The following is a 27500-nucleotide window of genomic DNA, read 5'->3' as shown; positions in this document are numbered from 1 at the left end:
GCAACGCAAACTCACACAAAGAACGATGAACCACTTCCCTGCAGGAACACATAACCTTGGATTTTCATGCCTGGAATGTTTTTAAACTATCTACACACACACACACACATACAGACATAGCATAACTATTTAAGGATATGATATCCCTGTTTTAATATCTGTGATAACAAAGCCTTTTTAATCGATGACGAAACAACACAGGTTAGCCAGTTAGCTGAGCAGCAGCTAGCCATTCTGGCTCACAACAAGCAACAGAGCGGAGCAGAGGTTTAGCATAGCTCACGCTAATCACACTGCGCAGCGTTAGCTCCACGTTAGCTACAGCAAGGCTGCGTTCACACACCAACCCAAGAGGCGGACATATGAACCCAAACAAACGCCCCCCTCAAACAAACACACACACGTAGAGGGGGCCGTTTCCCCCCCCACACACACTCTGCCCCCCCCCCCCCCCCCGGGCCCCCTGGTGTTGGTACCTTGAGGACCACCCTCCTGCGGTACACCCTGGTGGTGATGGTCTCCTCCTCAGAGCTGGACGCGCTAGCTCCTCCCTGAAGGCAACCCCCCCCCCCCCGGTCAGGAACTCATCACTGGACCAGAACCCCCCCCCCCATCCCCCCGGGACACCAGGAACACATCACTTTACCAGTGCCCCCCCCCCCCCCCCCCCGGTCAGGAACTCATCACTGGACCAGAACCCCCCCCCCCCCATCCCCCCGGGACACCAGGAACACATCACTTGACCAGTGCCCCCCCCCCCCCCCCCCCGGTCAGGAACACATCCCTGGACCAGAACCCCCCCCCCATCCCCCCGGGACATCAGGAACACATCACTGGACCAGTGCCCCCCCCCCCCATCCCCCCGGGACATCAGGAACACATCACTGGACCAGTGCCCCCCCCCCCCCATCCCCCCGGGACATCAGGAACACATCACTGGACCAGTGCCCCCCCCCCCCCATCCCCCCGGGACATCAGGAACACAGGACCCCCCCCCTCATTGGACTCTGATCCTAACCAGTGGTTTCTCGCTTCGGTTTTCCTTCAACCTTTACTGTCAGAAAGGGGGCGTGTCAGATCGGGTAGGTTCTGAGGGAGCTGGCTGTGATTGGCTGAGCAGAGCAGCTTACCTGGGGGGTGTGCTGAGAGGGCGCGCTCTTCTTCCTGCTCTCCTCCTCTTCATCACGGCCCTTCCTCTGAGCCTTGGACCCCGAGGAGGCGGGCCCACACTCAGGACTGCTGGGGATGGAGGGAGGGGGGGGAGGGAGGGGGGAGGAGAGAGGGGGGGGGAGGGAGGGAGGGGGGAGGAGAGAGGAGGGGGGAGGAGAGAGGGAGGGAGGGAGGAGAGAGGGAGGGAGGGAGGGAGGGGGGGAGGGGGGAGGGGGGGTTATATAACCAGTGACGGTGTGGCGTTGTGTGATATGACGTGTTTCTATCTGCAGTATATTGATGGCAGTGGGATCGCCGTATTGATCAGTAGTTTAGCAGCAACGCCGGAAATAACGGCTATTCAATCATTACGTTTATCTCTCGTTTCAAACTGCAGTGTTATCAGTATTTCTATGGGGGGGTACCCCGATGCAGCCCCTCAGGGGGTCCCTACCTTCCGTCCTTTGCTGGGGGCGTGGCCTCAGGGCCGGGCGTGGCCACGGGGGCGGGCGCGGCCGGGGCGTCGCTCTGCCAGCCTGGAACTGAACACACGTCTGTCTCTGCCTGGCGCACTTGGTCCAGGATGGCGTTCACCCTCTCCTCCGTCATCTCCTCGTCCCCCGAGCCCCCCCCCTCCAGTCTGATGTCCTCCAGCAGACTCCTGATCTTCTCCTGGGTCATCTCCCCCTCCTCCTCCTCCTCCTCCTCCTCCTCCTCCTCCACCCTCCCACCGCTAGCCAGCTCCTCTCTCCTGTCAGCGCCGGTGTCTACGGCCGCCCCCCCGGGCCGGGCCCCCCCTGCCTGCTCCTCTAGGGGGGCTGGGGCCGACTCGGGGGTCTCCTGGAAGACCTGGGGGGGCTCCTCCCTAAAGCCCCGCCTCTCGTTATCCGGCCCCTCGCAGCGGACCCCCGGCCCCTCCCCCTGACTCCCCCTGCTGAGGGAGGTGTCCTCGGGGAGCACGGTGGGGGGGGGGCCCGCGGCGGGGGGGTCCCTGTCGGACGGGGCCCGGGTGGTCTCGGGGAGGGAGAGGTCGCTGGGCCGGGCGGGGGCGAACCAGCCGGGCTCCGAGTCTACGCTAGGGTCGCCCTCGCCGAAGAAGTAGTCGTTGGTCAGCGGGGTGGGGGGCTGGTAGCTCAACGCCGCGGGGGTCTGCAGCTCCTGATCTACGCTCTGATAACCTGGATGAGGATGGAGGGGGGGGGGGGGCAGAGGGTCCAGGTGGATGAGATGAGACCCTTGGCCAGACACCGAGAACACACAGACACAGACACAGACACACAGGTGCTGCCGGGCCGGCAGGGCGGGCCCAGAGGTCCCTGGCTGAATGGCAGTGTGTGGCGAGGTGTGAGACCGGGGTTTGGGTCCCAGGGTGACTGAAGTGCTGCTGGACACACAGGATACACACAGGGTACACACTGGACTCACAATGGACACACAGGATGCACACACACACAGAATACACACAGGATACACACTGGATACACAAACACTGGATACACACTGGGTACACACAGGATACACACAGGATACACACTGGATACACACTGGGTACACACTGTACTCACAATGGACACACAGGATGCACACACACACAGAATACACACAGGATACACACTGGATACACACTGGGTACACACAGGATACACACTGGATACACACTGGGTACACACTGGGTACACACTGGGTACACACTGGGTACACACAGGATACACACAGGATACACACTGGATACACACTGGGTACACACAGGATACACACTGGATACACACACAGGATACACACTGGATACACACACTGGATACACACTGGATACACACTGGGTACACACGGGTTACACACTGGATACACACTGGGTACACACTGGCTACGACCACCAGATGGAGACAGAGGAAGGGGAAACAGCGAGGATGTGACGGAGGAGTCTGCAGGAGGAGGAACGAGAACCTCTCTGAGCATGTAGCATGAAGCTCCCTATGTGTGAAGCTTTCCAGCATAGCATATGCTACATATATATATTATATATATATGTATTTAATAGTATATATATATTAAGTGGCAAGCGCATATATGTGTACAACGCGAGTACATTGCATTGTGTGGCATCTCATCCGAGCGGTCTACTGTCCTTCTGTGATTATTGGAAGTCGCTTTGGATAAAAGCGTCACGGAAATATGCAAAGTAGGTTTGAATAACGGTCCCCATAGCTGAGTCTGAACATAGACCATGGTTTATGTTTCTGGGGGGGCCCGTTTTGCGTGAGGTTGAGCTAAACGAAGCCAGTTCCAGGTTTGTTAAACGTGTTAAGCTCGGAAACCAGAAGCCCAGGAGAGCCATCTTAACCAGCATGCATCTGAGACCGCATGGGTGGGGGGGGGGGCTCCGGGAGGACACCAGGAGGGGGGGGGGGGAGTGTTGGAGAGCACAACCAGCACAGGTCATGAGATACAAACAGGACAGATGAACAGCCACTCTCAGACAAGATGTGGACAGAGGGACAGACGCTACCAACAACGGACAGATGGAGGCACGGTGAGATGGTTAAAGATGGAGGCTGAACAGAATCAGGGACTGCAGAGAGCAAAGAGTTAGCTTTGGACTAGCTTTGGGTTAGCTTGGGGCTAGCTTAGGGTTAGCTTAGCGCACTACAGGGACAGCCGGCCTGGACGGGCCTGGAGCGTTCAGCAGCGCTGACTCTTTGTTTCTCTGCTAAAGGGAAACAACAGCTGGACCCAATGAGAGCTCCCGATAATTAACCTGTAGCCCCGCGCGTTAGCCGCAGTCAGAGAGAGGTGGGCGGTAGCTGGGAGCGTCTTCAGGCTGCTCCCAGGAGGCTGCACATGACTGTGGGAGGTAGCCGCGCGCGAGCGCCTGAGCTAGCATAAAGAGGTTAGCCTGAGTTAGCGAATGAAGGGAGGGGAGGAGGTCTTCTGCCCACAGGGGATGGGTGATCGATTCGCGGGTTAGGAGGTTAGAAGAAGCTCGGAGGAGTTAGTGGCTGAGGAGGAGGATGAGGAGGCGCAGGAGGAGCAGAGAGACGCCAGCGGGAAGCGGGAGATGCTACGATGAGGCAGCGTGGAGGCAGGAGGCTCGGAGGCTCCCAGGAGGATGACAAGCTACCAGCGGACCGCTAACAGCTAGCAACGGACAGCTAACAGCTACCAGCGGACCACTAACAGATAGCAGCGGACAGCTGACAGCTAGCAGCGGACAGCTAACAGCTACCAGCGGACCGCTAAAAGCTAGCAGCGGACCGCTAATAGCTGCCAGCGGACAGCTACTAGCAGACAGCTAACAGCTACCAGCGGACAGCTAACAGCTACCAGCGGACAGCTAACAGCTACCAGCCACGACACTGGGAGCCTGCCCGTAATTCCGACGTCTCATTGTTCCGACGTCTCAATGGTCCAAAATATTTCTCATTAGATCGACATGCCACCATGCCGACGGTTCAATGTTCCGAAAACGGAACCCATTGGTCCGAAGGACCGTTTGTCCGACTGTTCAAAAAGGAGGCGCATTAGGTCGACGGTTCAATATGCCGAATAGGCCTACATATAAAGAGTTTTATACCTCGCTCGCGCTCTCGCTCTCTCTCACTCTCTCTCCAAAATACAACATAGGCCTACATATCACGTTCACGATGAATATTGGAGAGCAAAGTGACAACGCTATACTTCATTTTGACAGAGTGTTTCAGCCCCATGGACAGAGAGCGTAGGTCTAATTCTCAACACGGGCACGAAAACACACACCCACACACACCCACACACACACACACACACACACACACACACACACACACACACACACACACACACACACACACACACACACACACACACACACACACACACACACACACACATGACTAAGTACACGGTATGAGGTATAAGTTTGACTAAATCAATACCAGCGAAATTATTTAGGCTAAAAGCCCACTGTAAACACAGTAAACAACACATATAGGCCCACTTCTTTACGGGAAAAGTATTAGTCCTTGTATAATGTGCGCTTCATAAATTCACCTCTTGTGACCGTTCAAGCCCACAGCAACAGTCTGGCTTGGTGAAGTGCACTGCTGGAACTTAAGCTATCGTCTTTTATTTTTGGTTTCATAATCACACATGTGGAATTGGCCTATTCGGCATATTGAACCGTCGGCCTAATGCGCCTCCTTTTTGAAAAGTCGGACAAACGGACCTTCGGACCAATGGGTTCCGTTTTCGGAACATTGAACCGTTGGCATGGTGGCATGTCGATCTAATGGGAAATATTTCGGACCATTGAGACGTCGGAACAATGAGGTGTCGGGATTACGGCGTGGCACCGACACAGACTAACACCAGACTGCTAGCGCCTTCTAAGAGGGCTTCACCACCACAACAGCAGCTGACCTGTTGCACTCAGACTACATTGTGGAGACGTGTCACCCTTTTAAAAGTGTATGAATGTAACAATCTCTTCTTAGCAGAAGACAAGCTATAGCCATGCTACATTTAAACGTAGCTTACTCTTGTCAAATAGCTTGGGGCTGCCTTCCTTGTCCTTATTTAGTTACAAGGAATACTAAAACATCTATTCACCCTCAGGGTTAATTACTCAAACCCAAATGTAGGCCTTCATAATAAGACCCACAGTGGGAGGGTTTAATGGTTGTACTGGTTCCACTGGGCGGTCCTAAGGACGATTGTAACTTGCACAGAACATTTTCATGACAGAAAGAGTGAGAGAGGAAGAGGGAAAAAAGGATAGATACTGACAAAACCGCTGAAGCAAACATGCTATAATAATCCGATAGATAATAATAATAATGTAGAAATATGTGAAAATATAATTAATTCAGATATAATCAAACAGTAACTAATGCTGAACCGGTCTCTAGCCCATCAGTGAACCGTCTCGCGTTCAACCAGAAGAACGCCCGATGGGCTACGAGACACATTTGAGGATCATGCTATTAGTCAAACAAGCAATTAGTCAATCAATCCATCATGTTGAATCCTAACATGATTAGTACATTTGTGATTATCTGATTCTTTACTATTTACTGCTACACTAGAGAGGATTCCTCCATGGTGGGTCCCCTAGTGTGTTCTGTAACCCAGCCTCTGGCCCAGCAAAGCCAGGTGTCTGTGGAGGGTCGACACTGAGCACTGTGAGGCTGAATCCATCTTATCATGGTCTAAGCCCCCCCTCTGTCTACAGTTTGGATAACTGGCGGACTATCAGCCAGCTAGGCTCTTTGTCACTGTCTGCCGCTGCTGTTTGTCAAGTCCTGATAGGCTGTGGCATTTAACATATCGGTAACACACACACATATCACTCTATCCGTCTATCTGGCTGAGAGAGAAGGCAGTAAAGAATGGTGAAGGGACAGACTGAGAGACAGACTGAGAGAGTTCAGCTAGGGTGGGGCTACACTTTACCATCGGACTGATCCAGGAATACTGCGTTATCATCGGCAAAACACCGTGTGCCTGAAATGTTACCATAGTCAAATATAGGCCCTTCCAGCAAAGTCACAATATCCAAACGATTGATCTTAGTCAGCACTGCAGTTAACGTGTCCGCTGTAGAGACAGAGAGAGAGAGGGGGAGAGAGAGGAGGGAGAGGAATGGGGGAGAGAGAGAGGAGAGACAAAGCAGAGAGAGAGAGAGGGAGACGGAGAAGGGGGAGAGAGAGGGAGAGGTATCGAAGGACAAAAGAGGGAGAGGGTGGAGAGAGACAGAAATTAGTCAAACTGCATAAAATGTATTTTAACACAGCATAAACATAACTACATTCTACAATATATTAATATAGAGGAAATACAAATTGGATATTTGTTTAATATATGGCTTATAGACAAACACATACAGTATATAAATATGAAAAGATATGTAACTAAATCATTTCAGGCCTCGTCGAAAGACCGGAGATCTGGAAAGAGGGTGTGGTCACTGCAGCCGAGAGGGTGTGGTCACTGCAGCCGCTGGGCCGCAGTGACCACACCCACAGACACAGACAGACACGCACATAGACACACACACGCAAACATAGACATACACACGCACACACTATATAAATAACTGAGTCCAGAGTGCCAGCAGACAGACAGACAGACGGACACGTACGTGTACACACACGCACACAAACACACATGCTGACCCATACAGACATGCACACGTAATCAGACACACAAACAGACACACACACACACACAGACACACACACACACACACACACAGACACACACACACACACACACACACACACACACACACACACACACACACACGCGCGCGCGCGCGCGGTCCTCACTGGTGGCGCTCTTGCCGTCCCTGTGGACCCATTTCTTGAGCAGCATGAAGCTCTGCGCCGTCAGGGAGTTGGGGTTGTCCACGCGGATGTGGTTGATCTCATCCACAGAGAAGTCCAGCTCCCGGGCCAGCTCTGAAACACACACCAACACCGTGAGGAGGAGGAGGAGGAGGAGGAGGAGGAGGGGGAGGGGAGGGGGAGGAAGAGGAGGAGGAGGAGGAGGAGGAGGTGGAGGAGGAGGAGGGGGAGGGGAGGGGGAGGAAGAGGAGGAGGAGGAGGAGGAGAGAGGAGGGGAGGAAGAGGAGGAGGAGGAGGAGGAGGAGGAGGAGGAGGAGGAGGAGGAGGAGGGGGAGGGGAGGGGAGGAAGAGGAGGAGGAGGAGGAGGAGGAGGAGGAGGAGGAGGAGGAGGAGGAGGAGGAGGAGGAGGAGGAGGAGGAGGAGGAGGAGGAGGAGGAGGAGGAGGAGAGCCATGTTGATGCCATCACTGATCTGCTAATCTGTTCTGGCGTTATCGATGCTAACGGTAACGTTTGAGCTTGCCGATCTATTATTAACATTCACACACGCACAATTAAAGCCTACAAATACATACCTACACAAGCATGCACACACAAGCGCAAACACACACGCACACATAGACCTTCACACACACTTATATTCAGATGTGGTAGTGGTAGCGGGGGTTCTAGGGTTCATATGGCTGCTGTTTGTTCTAGGGTAGAGGATCCCCTGGACTGGACCGCAATGCTTTGTATACATGTGCAGGTTATGATGGCTATAAAACAACACACACACACACACACACACACACACACACACACACACAAACACACCCCCACACACAGGAGAAGGATTATGCAGTGCAGTGCTGGTCCTCAACAGGACCAGCACTGCATGCGTCTTCCTGCAACAGGAACACGCATAAATAATGGATCTGGTTCTGCTGTATATCAACACAGCATACTGGGAGCAGGCAGCCACACCCAGACACACACACGCACACGCACACGCGCACACGCACACACACACACACACACACACACACACACACACACACCTACACACCTACACACACACAAACACACACAAAGACCCCCACACACACACACACACCTACACACCTACACACACACACACACACACACACACACACAAACACACACAAAGACCCCCCCCACACACACACACACACACACCTACACACACACACACCTACACACACAGCCCCATACAACTAAACAAAACCACACACAACCACACACACACACACACACACACACACACACACACACACACACACACACACACACACACACACACACACACACACACACACACACACACACACACACACACAATATAAATAACTCAGCCCAGAGTGGCAGAAGGACTGCAGTGCACCCAGACGGGGCTGGCCCACTGCAGAGTGCCTCTCCCCGCCCACCTCCCCCGCCAGCTCTCCCCCACCCACCTCCCCCCACCCCCAGCCAGCCCCCCCCAGCCCCCCCCCCCCCCCCCCCCCCCCCCCGGGGTCCAGCACATATCCGGCTGGACTCCAGGATCCTGACCTGATACTGGGTGGATATGGGAGCGAAGGCGTTCCTCGTGTGTGTCAGAGCGCAGAAGAGGAGCCTTGATGTGCTCGTGCTGCTGGATACGCCCCACTGCAGCACTCCTCCGAGGGCGCAGTGCTCTGGGCGCCCACTAGGTGGCAGCAGACGTTGTAAAGAAATGGACACTTTTCCCTCGACCTCAGCTGCAGTGATGCATCATGTGTTCACATGATCACATCATCGATAATCAAATCTGTTCATAGGCAAGCCTTCCGATTATAACATCGCAAGATAACTACTAAACTGCTCATCCTTTCAAAACCAAATAAATGTGTGTGTGTGTGTGTGTGTGTGTGTGTGTGTGTGTGTGTGTGTGTGTGTGTGTGTGTGTGTGTGTGTGTGTGTGTGTGTGTGTGTGTGTGTGTGTGAGAGTGCGGATGTCTCACCAGTCCAACTGAGTCCAAGGTGGTCCGCCACTATGGCCATCCGGAGGTCCGTCCTCTCACAGGGGCTCTGTGGGCCTGGGGACGTCAGGGCAGAGCTGTAAGACGTCGGCAGAGGAGGCGGGCTCCACCTCCACCTCTAAACACTATCATGTGTGTCATTCTGTGTCCCCCAGCTGATTACAAAGCAGTCGTAATCAGCCTCATGCAGAAGACAGCCGAGGGACACGTGACATCAGATGAATGGGTGAATCAAGAAATCAGTCTGGGATTGTGAACTTAAAGAGCGTCTCGTTTGGATCGTGGTCATTGTGGGAGAATCGTGGTGTCGTTAATGTGAAGACTTCATGCCAATCTGGCAACCCTGGCTGCAGCATGCTGCAGCCAGGGTTGCCAGATTGGGCGTGAAATCGGAGGCTGGGCAGCCTCCTGGGGTCCTTGCCTCCTGGAGTACCACGCTGAAATGCCAAAAGTCTCTTAAGATCACTGTCCCAGTCCTCTGTTCTGGCCGGATCATCACCTCTGATCTGGGGACCTTTCAGCCTCATTAAGAGGCTGATGTAATAGGGCTGATGTCCAGTGGGAACGGGTCCCCCTTCCAGAAAGCAGAAGGGACTCCTCTGGGTTTACCATGGGAGCTCTGGGATGTGAAAGGCCAGAACAGCGAAATAAAAACTAACATTATAATTCTTAAAAAAACACATTGAAAGTTTGAAAGAAGTAGAAGTACAAGAGGGAACGACTATGAGAGTTCTGAGTTTGTATCAGCATCACTCACTAGGACAAGGTACCATCAGGCAACGACTAGTAAAAACAATTCATGAATCTTAAATCACACATAATCCAACTGAATTCAACGGTTAGGAAGCGTCTTTAGGATACAATGCCACATGCAGCTGGCTTATGTGGGATTTCTAGTTTATTCTAATGAATTGTTTTCACAGTGTTCTCAGAGAGATCAAATCCACCAGATGTACAAAACACACACTACGAACCAGTCCGGTGGACCTGAGCAAACACAACACAGTCCCACACGTTGGGGTTCCCCTACACGTCTGAACCCAGCCGTCCGAGGACCAGGGCTTGGTGCCGTGTGACGGCGCAGTCAGTGGATGCAAGGCCTGTTTGGTGGCGGGTGAAGGTGGGCATGCGTGCGAGACCCTCCAGTAGTCATGGAACTAATCCTGAGGTGAGCCTACTGAGTGTACCTGCTCCTCTTCCTCAAGCTAAGCCACACGTCAGCAGAGGTCTAAGTACAGTCCATCTGCTGACTGGTGCTCTCCCTGGTTTGATGATTAAACAGCAGTCTTAAGTTAAGTTAAGTTAGCCTTATCTACTGAAACTCGTCTCAACCAAAGTAAGGTCCCTCAACCAAGCACGTTTAGTACGTGAAGACGTGCCTTCAGTGCTCTGCTCTCCACCCTAGCATCTCTCTCTCACAGAAAACGCCACAGAGGACAAGACCGACAGGAAGAGGAAGTGACATCTACACATCACGCCACACAAAGCACCACGACAGCTGCATGCAACTTGAATAGGAGGTAGAAGAAGACGAAGAATAAGGAGAATGTTGTTTATAAAGAGTTTACAAACTATTCTGGTTCTCTGCGGCAGGGGCCACTCTGGGCTCCTCAACCTGTGCCCCCTCCTCCATCAGCTCCTCCTGAGCTCCATGAGATGGCCTACGCTTCCTCCTGCTGCTCCTCCACGCAGCCTCAGCTCTCACACCTCTAGTGGGGTGTGATGGTGTGGGGGTGGTGGTGCTGGTGGTGGTGCTGGTGGTGCTGGTGGTGGGAGTGGTCGTGTTGGAGGCAGTGGTGGTGGAGGTAGGAGAAGGTTTGGAAATGCTAGAGAGTTGTGAGCAGGAGGTGTCTCTGGATGAGCTGCCCGCCTCGTCCCGATTGGTCAGTGTGTTCCTCCTCCCCCCTGTCTGAGCCCCCACCGGGGGGGCGGTATAAGTGGCCTTTCCTACCCGGCAACTAGTGGTGGATTTGATTCTGGAACAGTGTGACCCCTGGGTGCTCAGCGTCCGGGTGACACCACACCGGTCTCTCCCTGGGTTGTGTTTGGGTTTATTAGCCTCTGCTACCTTCGTGTCCCCTAACGCAGATCTCGACCGGACTCGTTTATGATCGGTTAAAGCCTGTTTCTTTCCTTTTAAAACTGGAATTCTAGATTTGTTATTTCTACCCTGATGAGGGTCGAATCGTTCTCGACTCTCACATTTAACACTAACGCTGCTCGTTTCCTTTAGCTTATCTTTCCCTAGCGGTTGAAAGCCATTGCATAGTTTTAAGCTACGTTCGCTAACAGGTAGCCTGGATTTGCATATGTGTTGTGAGACCACCAGGGGTCCTGAGACTATCGCTGCGTTCGAAGCTGACCTACTGTCCCGGTCTGAGACCAAGTCAAACAGGAGGCTGTCTGCTGGAGCCTTAGAGGACGGGAGGCCGCTGCCTCTGTTACTGGTACTGCTGTTCCCTGAATAGGGCTTTGTGCTGCAGAGTGATGTGGAAGACACGACATCCGTACTCTGGTTATGAGTGCCCTGGAGTTCCTCCTGGGCCGATGTGCCATACTGAGTGCTAGAGTTATTATTATATACCATACCTGATGACCAGTTATGAGAATAATCATCAGTAGTTCCAGTTTCACAACCACTGGAATCAGAGTAATATGACTCTACAGAGTAATAATTATCTACCAGGGATCCTGAGGAACTATAATTAGGTTGTTCAAAAGTGCTTGTTTGGTCATTTGAACCTCCGCTCACACCGCCTACATTTGGTGTCTGATCTGGGGGGGATTTAGGACCCGTTTTAAAGGTTGAGACTTTAGAGTGGTCTGACTGTGAGCATGTGTTGGCCCCTCCCTTAGCATTGGACCGGTCCAAGCGGACGGTGGTGGACTGCATGGAGACCTGTGGCGATGTGAAGAGATGTGTGGGATGCTGTGTGCTGACATGATGTCCTACTGTCTGTTGTGCGTACACCTCTGCCTCTGAATCCCTGACCCTGTACCTGCCCGCTGAACAGGGATGCTCACCAATCTGAAAGAACTGGAGCCTCTCCTCCACCATGTCCCTCTTGCTCATGTCAATCGCACCGCTGCGTGTCATCTCAAACATTTTCCCTTCATGGAAGGGGAAGGGGTTCGGCTCGCTTGTCGGCGTGCTATCGTCGGTGGGCGTTCGCGCGGGGGTGGTGTCTGGCGTGGTGTTCTGTGAGTGTTCGTCGGCGGCCAGTCCGAAAGGCTTGGGCTCGTCGTTGATGTCTCTGGGCTCCGCCATGTCCACCACCACGTCCTCCTCGCCTTTGGAAGGCCAGGGGTCAAAGTCCAGCCCTTTGGTCGCCACCGTCTTGAACGTGGAGTTAAATTCTTCCTCTAGTTTATAGCTAAAGTAAGTGTCAGAGAAGCCCTCTTTGTCCGCGGGCTTCTTCTCCGCGTCTTCACAAACGTCCTCGGTCTTCTCCCCAACCGAGGGGGAGCCGTTCTGAGAGTCATTCTTTACAATTTCCTCTGGAGATTTCTCCTCCTCGATGGCTTCTAGTTTGGTGGGGGGGAAGGACCTGTCTGTGGAGCGGAAGGATTCGGTCGCCCAGACGTCCCTCCTGCTGTCCGGGAGGCCGAACAGCCGAGAGTCTGCCTGCTCACACAGACCGTCGTCCTCGTCCTGGAGCTCGTACCCGTCCAGCGAGTCGATCTCCGTGGCGTCCGTGTCGTGGGAGAACTCAGCGGTGGTGGCGATGGAGCAGTCTGTGATCGACTGGTCGTTCCCGTTCTGTTCACCATCACCCTCTTCTCCCTCTTTGCCATTGAAACCATCGGAACCGTAGGAGCCGTTGGTTCCCTCGGTTCCACCGTTGGGTTCTTTGTTGTTCCCATTTTTGTCCTGTTTTTTGGGTTTGGAACCCACCTTGACCTTCTCCTCTTCAGGGAGGGTTGAATGCTTATAAGGTACAGGCTGGAAGACTGACACGTCGTCCCCGTCATCCTCAGCATTTGATTGGCTGTCATCAGCATCTGTGAGCACGGGGGTGGGCGGCTGGATGCGTATGATTGGCTCAGTCAGTAGATGCCTATCATGCTCTTCCTGCAAGTTCACCTCCATCATCTCCGTCTCAGTTCCTGAAGAGTTACAGGAACCTTTCCTCTCCACATCTGACTGTTCAGAGGCTGAATCGAGAGGGGGAGGAGGTGGAAACTCTATGTATGCAACACCTTTGTCTTTAGATACAGTTTGCTGCTCTTGCTCTGTCTTGTACTCATTTGCGTTGTCTGATGTATGCTGCTGGTTTAAATAAGATTCTGATTCTGTCTGATTGTCTATCGCTTTCTTTTGCTCCTGATTAGAATTATAAACATCGGCTTGATTGGCTTCAACGGTTTTACTATCTGGTTTTCTTGGTAAGGCCTCTTTAAAAGAGAAACTAGATTTGCAGTGGTCTTCCTCTGAATCCTCAGAAACCTCCATTATAGGGCTGGTATTCCCTGGTAAAAAGTCTCCGAAGCAATCGGGGGTCCTGGCTGTGAGGTCGTAGCTCACCTCCTCAGAGCTGGGGGTCTCTGGAGTGAGCGGACTCTTCCCAGAGCTGTCCATGAAGGAGACCTGCTCTAGGGTGTCATCGTCAGGGCTGATGGGGCTGAGGGCCATGCAGGACTTCTGTTTTACCGTGTAAAGCCCTCCCTTTGCCTCTCTTTCTGCTTGTCTGCCCAACTGGACACCTGCATAAACTGGGAGGGTTTCGATGCCCTTGAAGTTCTCTTTGGTCGTTGAAGTCCTCGGGGGGCCGATGATCTTTTCTAGTGTTTCTGCAGGACTTGGAAGCTTATTTGAGTTGGAGTCTCTGGGGGCATTATCTAAAATCTCAAATGTGTTGTTAGTAAGATGTTCATCCAGTAGGGGCAGGGTTGTCTCAGGGCCCGTCTCTATTCTGCTCTTAGCTAATGTTGGTATCTGGGACGGTTTGGTTACAGTTAGTTTCTTTTGAAGATCACTATCAGCTGGGGAGGAGACTGCTCGAATAGGAATCGGAGATTCTGACTTTTGTCTTATGTTTTGGTTGACCGGTTTTTCGCTGTCTTTTCTTAATACCTCAGCCTCAACCTTTTTAGAGACACTTCCAACTTTTGTGTATTGGTGGGACTTTTGAGCTTCATGGTAATTCTCGTTTTTAGTGTCATATGTGGCAGTTGGTAATACCAGAGCTTTCTTATCTTTAATTTCTTTAAGTTGCTGATAAGCGACATTGTCTTTGCCTTTACACATAGATTTGTCAGTTTCAGCATCACTCATTTTTCTTTTCAGGGATGTGTCTGAAACGTTGGACCGCTTGTCCTGTATTGGTTTCAGGGTGGGAGATGTTGCCTTACTGATTTCCCTGGTAGGTGGGCTACTGTCCCCTGAGACTTCAGATGCCTTGGTGGTCCGGCCTGCTCCTGATAGCTGGTAGACAGGAAGTTTGCTTACCGAGGGTTTGGGCTGCACTGGGGGAGGGATCTTTGCTGCACTAGGCTGACTTTGTTTCTGAGCCTCAGCTTCAAACTTCATTCTCACAGAGCTGACCTTCGATGTGGATTTACCCGCCACCGGAGACGACGGAGCGGGCTCGCTGATCTTACTAGGGGGTTTAACTGTACTCTCACTGAGGCGTGAAAACACACTTCGCTCCGGACTGCTGGGTAAACTAGAGCCATTCCTGTCACTTGAAGCGTTGCTACCGGACATCTTGCTCACAAACGGCTCCCTGACATCGCTTTTACTCAAGCCCTCTCCTGCCGGGAGCTTGTGTTGGCTCCTCTCAGGACTGCTGCCGGCCGAGCTGGGCCCAGAGTGAGCGCCCTGCCCGGACCTCCTCATAGGTTTCTTCTCAGGGGACTGAAGTTCATCATTAAGCTTCTCTGTTTTGTCACGGAAGAACTGTGACACTTCACTCAGTTTCTCCTCAGCTTCCTTCACAGTCTTGTCCACTCTGTCCTCATAGAGCAGGTTGTCTCTGCTCCTATCGTGCTTATCTTCTGTGAACCGCATCCACACGGCGTGTTTGGGGCTGCCCTGATCTGTTGAATAATGCAGCACAGTCACTTTATCAAACTGAGCCTGTTCCTCTCTGTTGGAGGAGAACTTCCCTGATTTAGGAGACCCTTCTTTTGGGGTCCTGGAGGAAAACTGCTTTTTGGGGCTTCCCTGCTGTTGACTTATGGCCTCTGCGCTGCCATGGGTTTGGTCGGCCGTCATGGCTGAATCCTCTGTGTCTGAGGGTGATTGTGAAGATGGGTCTAGTTTCTCTGAATGAAGCATTTTCTCTGCAAACCTGTAGGACTCCCCTCTGATTTCTGACAGCTCATCATCACAGTATTCTATGGAATTCTGGCTCAGAAGCTTCAGAGCTTTGTACGAGTCGTCTGCCATCAGTTGAGCAGAGCTTGGGCGGCTGTCTTCTTCATGCGACAGTGGGGTGTTCACACGAGAGGTTTCCAGGAAGGAGGGCAAGGCTTCCTCTGCGGTCAGCTCCTCCTCTTCCTGTTGGTCATAATCACTGAGCTCCCTGATGCCGCGGTCGCCTTTGTAAGCGTAGAGCTCTGGGTGCTTCTTGCTCCCTCTGATGATGACCTCGGTCGGCTCTGTGGCGCTGTGGCCCTTTCCTATGTGAACCTCTATAATCCTCTCCACCTTCTGTTTGGATTTAGTGTCTTTGTCAAGAAACCGTGGAGTGAGTTCATCTCCTTTGACAGAATCCTGGCTGGCTTTGTGTTCAAAAAGGCCCGCCAGGTCTTTCGATGGATCTCTACCTGACTGAAATGCCTTCATGATGTCTCGAACGGACATCGACTCCTCCATCATGTCTGCTCCTTCAGCTATCTGGGGCTGGTGATAGACCATTCTAGTAGTGGTCGTGATGTGAGTTTCCTCTTTTAGGCACATGCTTTTGCTCATCATTGAGTCCTCCTCTGACATATTGACCTGAAGGGCTTTGACCCTATCCGTGAGGGGGCTCGGAGAGGCCATGTCTGACTCCATACGGGGGTAAGCCGTCGCAGCCTCCTCCACCAGCAAAGGCTCACAGAGGTCATCTGGCTGCTCGTAGCTCCTGATGTGGACCTCTGTTCTGGTCTCAGTGACGCAGGGGGGGATGGGGGAGTCAGCGAACAGGGGCTTCGGACCGGTGCTCTCTGCGCTCTGAGGCGCAGAAGGCGTCTTCTCACTCCTGGTCTCGAAGCCACTGTCTGACAGGGGGCTCTTATCCTGCTCATGGGACAGGTCCTCAGGGGACTCCAGGGGCGCGTCCGCGGTCTGGTAGGACTCTGCCAGTTTACTGAGGTCTTTCTCTGAGGGCGAGGTGCGCATCCCCGACCCAGGCGGAGGCATCTTCAGCTTGTGGTCCTGTAAGGACATGGCCGGCTTCAGAACGCGCTTCTGTTTTTCTTCTATCTTTGCTTCCTCCTCCAGCCTACTTCTGACCTCTGCCATTTTAGACAAAGAGCTAGCGCCAATGTCATTGGCTAGGTAATCTATTACCCTAGACAAGTCAAAGTCTCTGACTGGCACAGACTGGGGCCTGACTGGTTGAGTGTTTGAATCAAAAGGAGGATTGTACTCTGGCAGAGAGCATCTCTGTGCTTCCTCAATTTCCCCATTAGAGAATTCCTCCCACTCATCGGCCAAACCTCTCTTTTTAGTGGCCCTTGCTTTACCTTCCATTAAAATATCTGTTTGTAATATTTGACTGACTTTCACTAAATCCTCCTTGACCTTTTCCACTAAAGTGTACGGCTCCTCATCCTCTAACCTCATTTCTTTGGGGGTTCCGCTGTGAGACGTCTGCACGGTTTTAGCCGCTGTATGTGTGTCTGTCTGCAGGATGGCGGTCATACGCATCAGATCCTCCTTCATGTTCGCTACGTCCCGCAGTATGTCCTGGTTGGACGTTGCCGTCGTGTGGATGACCGGCGGCGTGATGAACGGAGGGGACTTCAGCTGAGAGTTGATTTTAGACGAGGTGACACAGGAAGTCAGAGACGACGAGGGCATGCCCGCATGGGAAGGACCGGGCAGGGACATTTTGAGGGAGCCTGGTCCTGGTTTGACGGGGGAGTCGGGCAGCACGTTGACGAGGGAGTACACTGGTACGGTCATGCTACTGGAGTACACTGGTACCGCCGTGCTACTGGAGGACGCTGGCAAGCTGGCATTTGCAGATCTATACGAGCCGTAAGCAGAGCTGGAGGCTGCAGATCTATGTGTGGAGGACATGGATTTGAGAGTGCCGTAGCCTGAGGCGGAGCACGAGTTTATGGCTTCGTTTATGGCTGCACTGGCGCTGGAGGTTGCCGCCTGGGTGGTGGCCTGGATTCTGTCCTGGAGGCTGCTACTCCTGTCGGAGAAGAGGCGTGAGGAAGGCGAGGATGGCGAGGAGGAAGACGATGGGAACTTTACGGGTGATTGGGATCCGTTCAGAGTGGAGAAATCTGAGCAGGCGATTGTGGTCTGTCCGGTTGAGAGAGAGGAGACTGTAGATCTCCCTCCATGGGACGCTAGGGTTGAGTCGACAGAGCTTTGCATTAAGGACAAACTGGAGATGGATTTAGCAGCAGAGAGAGACGTCGACCCTGCGTCTGTTGTATGTGTGGAACCTAGGACAGATTTAAAAGGGAGACCAGAATTGTACATGTTCACAGACGTCTTTGGAGACGTTGGCGTGCTGTGCGCGGCCAGCGATCTGTCGACCACAGAGCCGCTGGCAGAGGCGTGCACTGGGGAAGTCCTCGAAGTGTAAGCGGAAGCAAGACTTTTGATAGAGGCCGGGTCGGTGGCCTGTTTGCTCGGGCAGCCAGAGGACACCAGGCTGGCAGACCCCTGCACAGGGAACTGTCCCTGCTGGACCACTGTCTTGATGGGTGACGCCATAGTTCTATAAGTCCGAATGGGGGAGGAGGATGCTCCTTCACTGGGGGACTGAACCGGGGAGGTGATGTACGGGACGGGGGGAGGGGCTCCCAGGAGGGTTCTGATGGACGCTGGGGAGATGGGGCAGGGGGAGGACAGGGGCCAGCAGGACTTCAGTGGAGAAGAACCTGGCGAGCCTGTTGGTGAAGCGCTACGGGTCCCGGGGCCCCCCAGTCCGGCGAGCCGCGTTTGACCAGGGACGGTAATAGGAGCAGTCGACCACGCGGAGAAAGGTCGGGTTGGAAAGACAGGTTTGTGAGGGTGACCAGCAGGCAGTGTTCTCGCTGCTGCTCCGCGCTCAACCGCGCTCTCTTCACATGGAAGAACCAAAAGAACAGGAGGAGATGGAACAAAACGCCAACAGAACACGGAGTAAAAAGGCAACAGAAAATGATGTTGGGAAAGAGGAAGGGAGAAAAAGTGACAAGGAGAGAAGACCAGAGAGGGAAGAATTGGTCAGTGAGGCGTCCTGGCATCAAGGAAAGTAAGAACAATAGTTTAGGTGCCGAAATGGGAAATGTTAGCATGAAATGGACTGGTTCTATGTGATCCACGTTGAACTAATTACTCAAGACAGCAACAGAAATGTATAAGAAGCCAAAGAAATATTGTCAAAGGACAATGAAAGGACCGACAAATGGCAAAAAATGGCAAGACAAAACACAACAAGATAACACAAAAGACTGTTCTCCTTTATGTTCTGATGTGCTACTAGCTAGCACATGGGCTCTTGTGTCAATCTCCTTATGACAGTGCCTTTTATCTGTTTGCTCTGAAAAGATAGAAAGTTTCCCCAAAGAGAATTTGGACTCTCTAATCAAATGGAGCCGTCGGCAACAGAAGCCATTCCATTGCTCCTTTAATCCAACAAACAGAAGTAGATAATACTAGTAAAGCTAGTTCCAAGACTGTTTTTGGGTCCATTATCTGGTCCCGGTTCGACTACCCTTGGTGACAAGCAGTGGAAGAGTCATAAAAAGAGCCGAACGTGAGACTTCTCCTCATGCATCTGAATCTAACCGGAAAATAAAACAGAGTCATCGAGCCAAAAATCATAAAGTAAATCAAATGTTTCAACAGAAGGGAAAGCAGGATACAAAAGGAAAACCATCTTACTTTGATTTCTTCTCAAATGCATGTTCACATTATGTCAATCAATCAAAGCAACATGTTCATATGATGGACTCATATGTGGTAAAACAACCAAGCCAAACCTCTCAGGAACACAACTCAGTGGGCAAGCACTGCACAGAAAACCTTGAATCGTACAAAACCCATGCAAAACCATATCCAATGTGGTACACAAGCATGGGGAGTAAATGTGCTACTTAGGGTGAGAATATGCATTGATTACACAGGGAATCGAGCTATCTCTACATTAATCACGCCAGATATAGGGTTAATCAACGGATTACAGATTTACTAAGAAAGTTTCCAAACATTGTTTTCATTAGGATTGGTAGCGTCTCCGGAAAGCTTTGTTAGTGAAAATGTCCGACTCACTCAGTGCAGGCGGGGCCAGATAGCTGTAGCGCTTACGTAAGGCTAGGGAGGCAAAGGTATGGCGTCTCTCGGGCTTTTCGTTCTGCAACAATAACAACACAAACACCTCTCAGAGACTGGCCGCCATCTTGGGTACTTTCTGGTCAGTTAGCCACCAATTGATTCTTACCGATCAAAACAATTGAAACTTATTATTTTACTGTAAGCTACCTTCACAATGACAGACCGCTGCAAATCACAAAATGATATGAACTATATATTTAATAATCGTTATGGCACCCTGTTATGATCAATACAAATATTATTAATACATAAAACCACAATAATATCATATAACAAGTTATATTAAGGTTAAAAGGGACCAAAGTGAGAGTCCAACTCTATACTTTACAGGTAACTTAAGTCTAACTTAGTTCTATCACAGGCTTGCATTTGGCAGAGCGGAGCTGAAACCTGTCTGATACACCATGCAAAGCGGGACTCAGGAACTTCTCTCTGAAGACAGAAGCTCTGGTGGTCCTGATAGCAGAGGGAGAAGGTAAGGCTATGGAGAGGACAGCCGGCCTGTGGACCGTCCCAGAGTCTAGCGAGAGGGCAGCGAATGAGGGGAAGCAAGTGGATTACCTCATCCTCGGGATCTGATTCCATTTCCTGGTTCCCAAGATGCATTGCAGAAACAGGGTCAAGTAACATAATGGAGAGCAGGGAGAAAGGAAGATCAGGGTGTGAAGAGGAGCGACAGCAACAAACAGGGAAAAGAAAAGCCACATCAAAGCCAGCGAACAAGGGAAGGACAAATGGAACAGAGAGGACCACATGAAGACAAGCCACACGCAGCCAGAGAATCAACCAAAAGCTCTTTGTAGGACGCCCCCCTCCCACCCCCCCCTCCCTAAAAAGCCAAAAGCATGATGTCCAAATTCAACTCAATTTGGAAGACAGCTTCAAAGAAAATACTAGAGCCGCCCAAACTTAGACCACCGTTGAAGGGTCCAGCGGAGAGAGTCTCCAAACAGATAAAAGACACAGTGGCCGCAGTTTGGCCGGAGATTTTCTCCCCGAGGCTCCTCCGGGGGTTAGCCTGCGGCGCTAGCGGGGGTTAGCCTGCGGCGCTAGCGGCCGTGGAGATGGGCGTGGTCGCGAGGTGAGGACAGGTGGCGGTGGTGCTGCGCCGGCCTTACCTTCTTGAGCGGGGGCAGCGTGATGTTGAGGTTGCAGACGGCGGTGGGCGCGAGGCCCTTGGTGCCCCGGGACTCCTTGAGGAACGAGAGGCGGCCGCACGGCTCCTGGCCGTTGTCCCGCACCTACGGAACCAAGGGGCTTAGTGGGAGCAATGGGAACACTGGGAACCAAGGATCTGGACTTAGTGGGAACACTGGGAACACTGGGTCTGGACTTAGTGGGAACACTGGGTCTGGACTTAGTGGGAACACTGGGAACACTGGGTCTGGACTTAGTGGGAACACTGGGAACACTGGGTCTGGACTTAGTGGGAACACTGGTTCTGGACTTAGTGGGAACACTGGGAACACTGGGTCTGGACTTAGTGGGAACACTGGGAACACTGGGTCTGGACTAAGTGGGAACACTGGTTTGGGTTCCTGAGGGAGACCCTGGAGCCCTCCAGGTTCCCCAGGTTCTCCAGGTTCTCCAGGCTCCCCGGTACCTTGACGCAGAAGGGCAGGCGGTTCTCCTTGAAGGCGTAGAAGTTGAGGACCAGCTGCTGGCCCGCCTTGGTCAGCGGTGCCAGGTTGCCGTAGCAATCCACGAAGACGGGACGCCCCTCCAGGACCTGGCAGAGGAGGCAGAGTCAGGCACCCTGCTGGGCTCAGAGTCAGGCACCCTGCTGGGCTCAGAGTCAGACACCCTGCTGGGCTCAGAGTCAGACACCCTGCTGGGCTCAGAGTCAGACACCCTGAGGGCTCAGAGTCAGAGTCAGACACCCTGCTGGGCTCAGAGTCAGAGTCAGACACCCTGCTGGGCTCAGAGTCAGAGTCAGACACCCTGCTGGGCTCAGAGTCAGAGTCAGACACCCTGCTGGGCTCAGAGTCAGAGTCAGACACCCTGCTGGGCTCAGAGTCAGAGTCAGGCACCCTGCTGGGCTCAGAGTCAGACACCCTGAGGGCTCAGAGTCAGAGTCAGACACCCTGCTGGGCTCAGAGTCAGAGTCAAACACCCTGCTGGGCTCAGAGTCAGAGTCAAACACCCAGCTGGGCTGAGCCTCAGGGCCAACAGAGGTACCTTCAGTTCTGCACACTCCTCAAGAAGAGGCGCTAAAAGGTCATTTTGAGTCAGGACCACGTAAATGTCCGTTTAACTTCCTGAATCCTTCGTTGATGAGAAATGAGGAATAAATACATGTATGTAGAAATTAGGGATCGACCGATATGGATTTTTTAGGGCTGATGCTGATTTTTCAGCCTTAGCCGATGACCGATAAACAAGTTTCTTGATTCGATATTTGGAGCCGATACTGCTCTTGCTCCTCAATTTACATCATAAGCATTACATAATGATGATAACCAATGTTACATTTAAAAATTGAACTTTTATTGAACTGTCTGTAAATCATGGCCAAAAAAAAAGGAAATATGCAAAAAACGTAGCCGATGCCGATACACGTGAAAGAGGGATGTGCTGAGCCCGGGTACCTCGATGTCCTTGCTGCGGGCCACCTCCTCAAAGTTCTCCTGCTGCTCCAGGGTCTTGTCCACCTTGTCGTCCGTCATGCAGAAGCAGCGCAGCCGCGACTCCACCGCATCGTTCATCTTGGCGAACACCACGAACTTGGCCATGTAGGGGACGCAGATCAGGTCCCGGTACACCTGCATGGCCAGGCCCACCGTGTCGGGGACCTGGTGGCAGTCCGCCAGCCAGAACCTGGGGGACAGGTCAGAGGTCAGAGGTCATGGAGCTATCTCTTCACCAGGGGCCGTGCTCATTGGATACCCCTAACCCGACAGACAGACAGACAGACAGACAGACAGACAGACAGACAGACAGACAGACAGACAGACAGACAGACAGACAGACAGACAGAGGTGTTTCTAACCTGGCAGACACGTTGGTGGTGAAGGAGACGCAGTCGTTGACGAAGGTCAGCGGCGTAGTGCCCGTGATGTCCTCCCACTGCGCTGGAGACGTTCCCCCTGGTGGAAAAACACGTTATTACAACATCCTGCAGGGGGCGTGAATCAAATCCTACGTTGGGGGGTTTGTCCTGTCTGGGGGCGTGTCATGTCTGGGGGTGTGTCCTGTATGGGGGCGTGTCATGTCTGGGGGCGTGTCATGAGTGGGGGTGTGTCATGAGTGGGGTGTGTCCTGTTTGGGGGCATGTCATGTGTGGGGGCGGGTCATGTCTGGGGGGCGTGTCATGTCTGGGGGCGTGTCATGTCACGGGCGTGTCCTGTCTGGGGCGTGTCCTGTCTGGGGCGTGTCCTGTCTGGGGGCGTGTCCTGTCTGGGGGCGTGTCCTGTCTGGGGCGTGTCCTGTCTTGTATAGATTTAGCGTTACGAACCTGTGATGCTGCAGAGCAGTCGGAGGCAGGGGGTGGAGTCTCCCTTGTAGCCGTTGCTAAACCCCTCCCCCGAGAGGGGCGGGATGGGGATCGTCATGGTGATGGGCTTGTGGAACTTCCTCCTCCTGGGCTCGACCGTCACGATGGGGCTGAAGGTGGCCCGGTTCCCCAGGATCTTCTTCACCGTGTCGTCAGGAACCGGCTGGGCCTGGTGGAACCGAGAGGGTGAGGAGGGGGGAGGGAGAGAGAGAGAGAGAGAGAGAGAGAGAGAGCGAGAGAAAGAGAGAGAGAGAGAGAGAGAGAGAGAGGGAGAGAGAGAGATAGAGAGAGAGGTAGAGAGGTAGAGAGAGAGGTAGAGAGAGAGAGAGAGGTAGAGAGAGAGAGAGAGAGAGAGAGAGAGAGAGAGAGAGAGAGAGAGAGAGAGAGAGAGAGAGAGAGACAGAGAGAGAGAGAGAGAGAGAGAGCGAGAGCGAGAGAGAGAGAGAGAGAGAGAAGGAGAGAGAGAGAGAGAGAGAGAGAGAGAGACAGAGAGACAGAGAGAGAGAGAGAGAGAGAGAGAGAGAGAGAGAGAGATCGGAAGGAGAAAGGAGAATATCTAGGTTTCCCTCCACCTACCTGTAGTCCAACTTTGATCTTCTTGGTCAGTGCGCCCTCGGGGAAGGAGGCCTGGACCAATGGGACGCTCCGACTGTGCAGAGACCCGCCTTCCGGCCCCATCTGATGGGTCTCCTGGCGAATCCGTGAGACCACTGCAAAGTACTGCGGGAAGTCCTTGGTGACGATACGGCAGATCCTCTTCCTCTCCAGCTCCTCCTCGCTGTCCAGCTCTACATGAAGACAGAGGTGGAGTTAACCTTCTCCGTCAGGAGGTCAGAGGTGGAGTTAACCTTCTCCATCATGAGGTCAGAGGTGGAGTTAACCTTCTCCATCACGAGGTCAGAGGTGGAGTTAACCTTCTCCATCACGAGGTCAGAGGTGGAGTTAACCTTCTCCGTCAGGAGGACAGATGTGGAGTTAACCTTCTCCATCACGAGGTCAGAGGTGGAGTTAACCTTCTCCATCAGGAGGACAGATGTGGAGTTAACCTTCTCCGTCAGGAGGACAGAGGTGGAGTTAACCTTCTCTGTCAGGAGGACAGAGGTGGAGTTAACCTTCTCCGTCAGGAGGACAGATGTGGAGTTAACCTTCTCCATCATGAGGTCAGAGGTGGAGTTAACCTTCTCCATCACGAGGTCAGAGGTGGAGTTAACCTTCTCCATCAGGAGGACAGAGGTGGAGTTAAACTTCTCCGTCAGGAGGACAGATGTGGAGTTAACCATCTCCATCATGAGGTCAGAGGTGGAGTTAACCATCTCCATCACGAGGTCAGAGGTGGAGTTAACCTTCTCCATCATGAGGTCAGAGGTGGAGTTAACCTTCTCCATCTGCTCTCACTGTAACTGAAACCATCCTAGCTCCTCCCCCTTCCTCCCCCCTCCTCACCCCCTCCTCCTCCCCTCCTCACCCTCCCCCCTCCCCTCCTCCCCCTCCCCCCTCCCCTCCTCACCCCCTCCCTTCTCACCCCTCCTCCCCCTCCCCCCCTCCCCTCCTCACCCCCTCCCTTCCCCCTCTTCCCTCCCCTCCTCTCCCCCTCCTCCCCCCCTCCCCTCTCCTCCCTCTCCTCCCCTCTCCTCCCCTCCCCCCTCCCCCCCCCTCCCCTGCTCACCCTCCTCCATGCCACTCAGCAGCTCGCTCAGCTCCTCCTCTCGGCAGTCGTACTGGTGCTCCTTCCAGCTCTCCCCGTTGTCGCTCCTCAGCAGGATGAGTTCTCTCTCCTGGCCCCGCAGCGAGCCGAAGTGGGGGATCTCCACGATGACGGGCCTGGGGGGAGGGGGTCAGAGGGGGTCAGAGGGGCTCCGGGAGGAGGGCTCACGCTGGCTGAGGTGTTTAAGAGTGGACGGTAAAGTCAAGCAGTCACTGAAGAGGGAAATCGGTTGTTTCTCTTCCAGTGGCGTTGGATGGACCACATCGTGGACTGAACAGGAAGAGGTGTTCTACCCCCATGTCTCCACTCCATGCACACCAACGAGCATCAGAGAGGCCAGGCTCTCTGTCAGCACATGCAGAGGTTATGGATGGACCCTGGCCCCCCCGGCACAGCCTCGCCACCAGAGGAGCATCAGCCAGCACACTCAGGGAAGGTCTCCACACACCCGGGGACGGAGGACGGCATGGCAACGGCATGGCAACGGCATGGCAACGGCATGGCAACGGCATGTTATGACATTGGTAACGGCATGGTAACGGAATGGTAACGACATGGTAACGGCATGGCAACGGCATGGCAACGGCATGGCAACGGCATGGCAACGGCATGTTATGACATTGGTAACGGCATGGTAACGGAATGGTAACGGCATGGTAACGGAATATTAACGGCATGGTAACGGCATGGTAACAGCATGATAACGGCATGGTAACAGCATGTTACGACATTGGCAACGGCATGGTAACGGCAAGGTAACGGAATGTTAACGGCATGTTACGGCATGGTAACAACATGGTAACAGCATGGTAACAGCATGGTAACAGCATGGTAACAGCATGGTAACAGCATGGTAACAGCATGGTAACAGCATGGTAACACTATGTTTTCGGCATGGTAACGGCATGGTAACAGCATGTTATCGGCATGGTAACGGCATGGTATCGGCATGGTAACGGCATTGGTATCGGCATGGTAACGGCATGGTAACGGCATGTTATCGGCATTGTAACAGCATGGTATCGGCATGGTAACGGCATGTTGACGATGGATTCTGGCACCGCCCCCTGGTGGCAGAATGGTTCAATGGGATGGGGGGGGGGGGGGGGATGTGGCATAGCTTTGACCAGACACACTGAGTGCTGGGTGGAAGGGGAGGGGGGGCAGCTGCACAGCCCTTACTAAAGAAGGCTTCACCTCTACTCTGGTTACTTTACTACTCAGGACTTCAATAATTCAACAATCAACTATTTGGCAAATCCAAACCCAGTCCGACTTCTAAGTGTGTGTGTCATGAATCAAAGGAACACATTCTGTTCCAAAAATCATACTGATCCCAGTCTCTGAATCACACTGTCATCCATACACCATAGTGTTGTTCTACGGGTGCTGATTCTGCTGATGGAGCCTTGCTTCGAGTGTGTAGCTCTCTAATGTCCTCAGCATGAGTTGTACCACAATCCAAGTCCACCAGCAATATGTAGTAAACTAATTATATTACCTCAGTCCTGGCAACCCACTGGACAATGTTGGTCACACTGAATTGGCATGACAACCAACACACAACCATCAGTCAGAGGGGAAATCTGGAGATAGCAACGACCCGATCAAACTGCCATTTCCCTTCGACTATCGAACATCCTTTCTGAGAGGCCAAGCAGAGCATGAGGTTCTAGAAGCGTCTTTATGGTGTAACGGTACTGTACCCCTCAGCCATCTGCAGCCTCTATCGGGAACCCAGGGAGGAGGGGCTACACTAAAGCCTGGATTCTGATTGGCCGACACTGGCGGCCAAGATGGAACCAAGATTTCTGCCAGGTGAATAAGGGCCGTATCTGTTCCTCTCTGGCAGCAGCGAATCACAGTGTGGCTTCCGGGTCCAACAAGGCGGAGCAAAATAAAAGTGGCCAATGATAAAGCAGGATGATGTTTGGCTTGAGGAGGAAGGGGCTCATGCTCAAACAAGCGCATTCCAGCCCACCAAGACAGCCAACCAGAACCTTTCAATGACCCCGTCTGAGGCCAACTGAAAGCTTGGGGAACAGAAATGGCCGACGCCGTCTGCATGGCTGTCACTCAGAGCGTAGTTTTAGGAAGAAACTGCCCTCGCTTTGGTTTCTTGGCCACACGTCTGTACTTTACATTCAAACTTTATTTTCTTCCTGAAACTACCATTATACTATCTATAGTATAAGGCAACCAACCAGCGGTACTAGGGGGATGTACTTAGTAGTACAGTAACCTGAACGCACACACAACCAGGGCGATGGGAGCGGGGACGGTGGACCGCGGCCATGTTCCTCGTTAATGGGTGGGGAGGGAGGGTGGTGGGGGGGGGAGCA

The 27500-nt window shown here is 53.0% G+C and overlaps 1 protein-coding gene across 1 annotated transcript in view; it reads right to left on the bottom strand.

The window, feature by feature from the left end:
• Nucleotides 1–27500, bottom strand: part of LOC130371705 (ankyrin-3-like) — a 40735-nt gene that overhangs the window by 5265 nt on the left and 7970 nt on the right. The window contains exons 5-21 of the mRNA XM_056577562.1: nucleotides 25120–25274; nucleotides 24030–24241; nucleotides 23415–23622; nucleotides 22950–23046; nucleotides 22549–22777; nucleotides 21564–21689; nucleotides 21079–21201; nucleotides 20522–20548; nucleotides 19898–19979; nucleotides 18018–18705; nucleotides 12493–17966; nucleotides 9451–9525; nucleotides 7452–7583; nucleotides 6577–6720; nucleotides 1604–2327; nucleotides 1131–1239; nucleotides 477–551 (exon numbers count right to left, since the gene is read on the bottom strand). Coding sequence (XP_056433537.1) covers nucleotides 477–551; nucleotides 1131–1239; nucleotides 1604–2327; nucleotides 6577–6720; nucleotides 7452–7583; nucleotides 9451–9525; nucleotides 12493–17966; nucleotides 18018–18705; nucleotides 19898–19979; nucleotides 20522–20548; nucleotides 21079–21201; nucleotides 21564–21689; nucleotides 22549–22777; nucleotides 22950–23046; nucleotides 23415–23622; nucleotides 24030–24241; nucleotides 25120–25274 — 8680 coding nt within the window. The remainder of the gene's footprint in view (nucleotides 1–476; nucleotides 552–1130; nucleotides 1240–1603; nucleotides 2328–6576; nucleotides 6721–7451; nucleotides 7584–9450; nucleotides 9526–12492; nucleotides 17967–18017; nucleotides 18706–19897; nucleotides 19980–20521; nucleotides 20549–21078; nucleotides 21202–21563; nucleotides 21690–22548; nucleotides 22778–22949; nucleotides 23047–23414; nucleotides 23623–24029; nucleotides 24242–25119; nucleotides 25275–27500) is intronic.

Source organism: Gadus chalcogrammus, chromosome 18 (genome assembly GCF_026213295.1).
Source record: "Gadus chalcogrammus isolate NIFS_2021 chromosome 18, NIFS_Gcha_1.0, whole genome shotgun sequence".
Lineage (NCBI taxonomy): Eukaryota > Metazoa > Chordata > Actinopteri > Gadiformes > Gadidae > Gadus > Gadus chalcogrammus.
The sequence above is the reverse complement of the archived record's forward strand: the minus strand, read 5'-3'. Positions and strand labels throughout refer to the sequence as shown.